This window comes from Phaseolus vulgaris, chromosome 1, assembly GCF_000499845.2.
Source record: "Phaseolus vulgaris cultivar G19833 chromosome 1, P. vulgaris v2.0, whole genome shotgun sequence".
NCBI classification, from domain to species: Eukaryota; Viridiplantae; Streptophyta; class Magnoliopsida; order Fabales; family Fabaceae; genus Phaseolus; species Phaseolus vulgaris.
The window spans coordinates 18024598-18027322 of record NC_023759.2 but is presented as its reverse complement, the minus strand read 5'-3'; the positions used below and the strand labels follow the sequence as shown (position 1 = coordinate 18027322).

The 2725-nt window shown below is 55.4% G+C and overlaps 1 protein-coding gene across 1 annotated transcript; it reads left to right on the top strand.

The window, feature by feature from the left end:
* On the top strand, positions 1–2193 carry LOC137815623 (uncharacterized). The gene is made up of 2 exons (XM_068618736.1): positions 1–466; positions 1136–2193. Exons 1-2 carry the CDS (start codon positions 1–3, stop codon positions 2191–2193), a joined length of 1524 nt encoding a protein of 507 aa, XP_068474837.1.
* Positions 2194–2725: the final 532 nt, after the last annotated feature.

Below are 2725 nucleotides of genomic sequence, written 5' to 3'. Positions count from 1 at the left end.
ATGTCGACCGTGTCTCGGCCTACTTCCTCTTCGTCTGGCCATTCTTCCCCTTCCCCCGGTCGTTCTTCTCCCACCCTTGGGTCGTCTCCTTCTTCCTCTTCCTCTTCTTCCTCTTCATCTTCTACCGCCGGCCCTTTATCGGTTGGTGTGGTTGAGGCGCCTCCCATGGTAGAGGTGGTCAGGGGGGATGACCCGGTTAACGCTGTTGACCGGTCGGACTCTTCCCCCGCCGTCATCGTTGGTCGACCGGTCTTTCCTCCGGCCGGTGTCATTGACCGGCCGGAATCTATCCCGACGGCCGTCCCGCTAGTGGATCTTAGTTGGGTGGATCCTAAGGTTGTGGAGTTCTCGTCCACTTATGCTACCGAAAAGTCTGTGGCCAAGTTTTTGGCTAAGTATCCAGTTTTGAAAGCGGGCGAGGACTCTGACGGTTCTAGCGATCCAGACTACTTTAGGATCTTGCCTTGTGAGCCGGTCGAGCGGGTGTGTATGGATCGGGCTGGTGCCGGTCCTCCTTTCTTTTACATGTACACCTGTTTCTTTTCTGATCTTCACGTGTCCCTTCCCTTCGATAAGTTCACAATGGGCGTCCTTCGGGCGCTCAACGTGGCACCCACCCAAGTGCACCCAAACACGTGGGCGTCCCTTCAAGCGTTTCGCTTGCTGTGTGACGCCATGCGGCTTCGCCCCACCCCGTCTTCCTTTCTTTGTTATTATGGTTCCCACCCCGGCCGTCTCTCCTCTTGGCTTTCTTTGGCCGGGCGGCCGGGGCATGTATTGTTTGACCCTTTTGCGGTTTCGTATAAGCGGTTTAAGGAGAGGTTTGTCAAGGTCGTCATTCGGCCTGAAGCGACGGCCTTTTTCTTTGACCGAGCTGGTCGGTCTCGGTTCCCCCTATATTGGACCTCCAAGCCCAAAGATTTTAAGAGTTGGCCGAGGCCGATGGGGAGTGAGGAGGAGGTAGAAATTCTCTCCTTCTTCGACGCACTCCCAAGGAAGCTTCCCTGCCGATCGCTGATCGGTGCATATACCGAGACGGCGCGTTGGGCGGCCATTAGGGGTATGGGCTCGTCATTTGTTGTGTCGGTCGGTATATTTAGTTTCGCTGTTCTAACTTGTGTTTTTTGGTTTGCAGCTACGATGGTTAACGAGAAACCAGCCGGCGTAAGCGTCCTCGACGAGTACCGGAAGAGGGCGGCAGACCGAAAGGGACGTCGAAGCATCGACGTTCTTCCTGCGAACGCTCCTGCCGCCCCTGCTGCCGAGAGGGAACAGGCCGACCCTTCCCACAAGTCCAAGAAAAGGGCGAGGGATGGTGGTAACATTGCCACCACCTACCGCTCCCCCGGCTCTCTACCGACGCCGCCTCCTTCCCGCCGCGAGATAGTCGAGGTGGGCTCTCTCTCCCCTCGGCACGTGGAGCAAGCATCCGGTGCTTCAGCTGGTGGCCATCGACCGCCGATCTCGGCCCTAGATCTTCTAGGGGGTAGTCACAAGTTCACGCGTAGGGTTCGCGTGGCTCTCCCTGAGGGGACCTGGGAGTCGATCCGGTCGGTCGGCCCCATGGACCTGCTGAAGAGTGGGCTGGAGCTTATGTGCCGGTCCATTGTCCTTGTTGAGCAAGGGATCGAAGGTCACGGTCAACATGCCGAGGATGCCTCTCGGTTGGAGCAGGATCTGGCCGAGGCTCGCGAGAACTTGAAGCGGTCTTTGGCTGCCAATGAAGACCTATCGGCCAGTGCCGCTCGGGAGGCTGCCGAGAGGGAGCTCGCTGAGAAAGATGCTGCCGAGGCGAGACGGCTTTTGGCCTTGGCCAAAGAGGAGGCTTCGAGGGCGGTAGCCGAAGCTGTCGAGGTGAAGAAGGTGGTTGAGGAGAAGCTTTCGTCCTCGGCCGCTGAATTGGCCGCCCTCCAAGCTGCCAAGGACCAAGTTGAAGCTGAACTCGACCGGAACTACGACGAGTCGGAGGAGCTGCTTAAGCAGTGCTTCGACCGAGCCGTGCGCCAAGCCCATTTTCTTTATGGGGGACCGCCGGCCACTGGTGAATTTAACATGGACTATGAAGTTCACCAAGGTCGGTTGGTTCCAAGTGCCGAGGCGGGGTCTTTGGAGGCATCGGAGGCTCGGGCGGTCAGGATCCTTGAGGGGGAGGCCGAGGCTGAGGAGGGGGAGTGCTTGGAAGTCCAAGACTAGGTTTTTCCCTTGGCCGGGGTGTGGCCTGCTCTTGTTTTTTAATTTCCTCCTAAGCCGGGGTGTGGCTTCTTTATTTTGCTTTTTGTTGTATCGCCCTGTTTCTATCATTTAATGTATGGTCTATCTTCTTTTCATCTTTGTTTTGCGTAAAAATTTGCAAGTTACTCTGTCGGTCTCCCATTGATTCGGGCGACCGGCCAAAGATTACGAATTTATACGAGCAAGACCTTTGGCGATCTGCCAGTATTTTGCGAATGTTAGGTTCGAATAGTAAAATGTGGGCGATCGGCCATTTTGATTGTGGACGTGTAACTCGAGCAAATAAAATATGGCCGATCGGCCAATATTTGCGAGCGTTAAACTCGAGCGAGTAAAATGTGGGCGATCGGCCATTTTAATTGTGAACGTGTAAGTTGAGCAAATAAAATGTGGGCGATCGGCCAATATTTGCGAGCGTTAAACTCGAGCGAGTAAAATGTGGGCGATCGGCCAATATTTGCGAACGTGTAATTCGAGCAAATAAAATATGGGC

Bases quoted from the DNA above. Each gene is read 5' to 3' on its own strand.
- LOC137815623 (XM_068618736.1), top strand. From the start codon at position 1: ATGTCGACCGTGTCTCGGCCTACTTCCTCTTCGTCTGGCCATTCTTCC. The intron at 467-1,135 runs GTGAGCCGGTCG...TTTGGTTTGCAG, and splicing joins CTACTTTAGGATCTTGCCTT to CTACGATGGTTAACGAGAAA.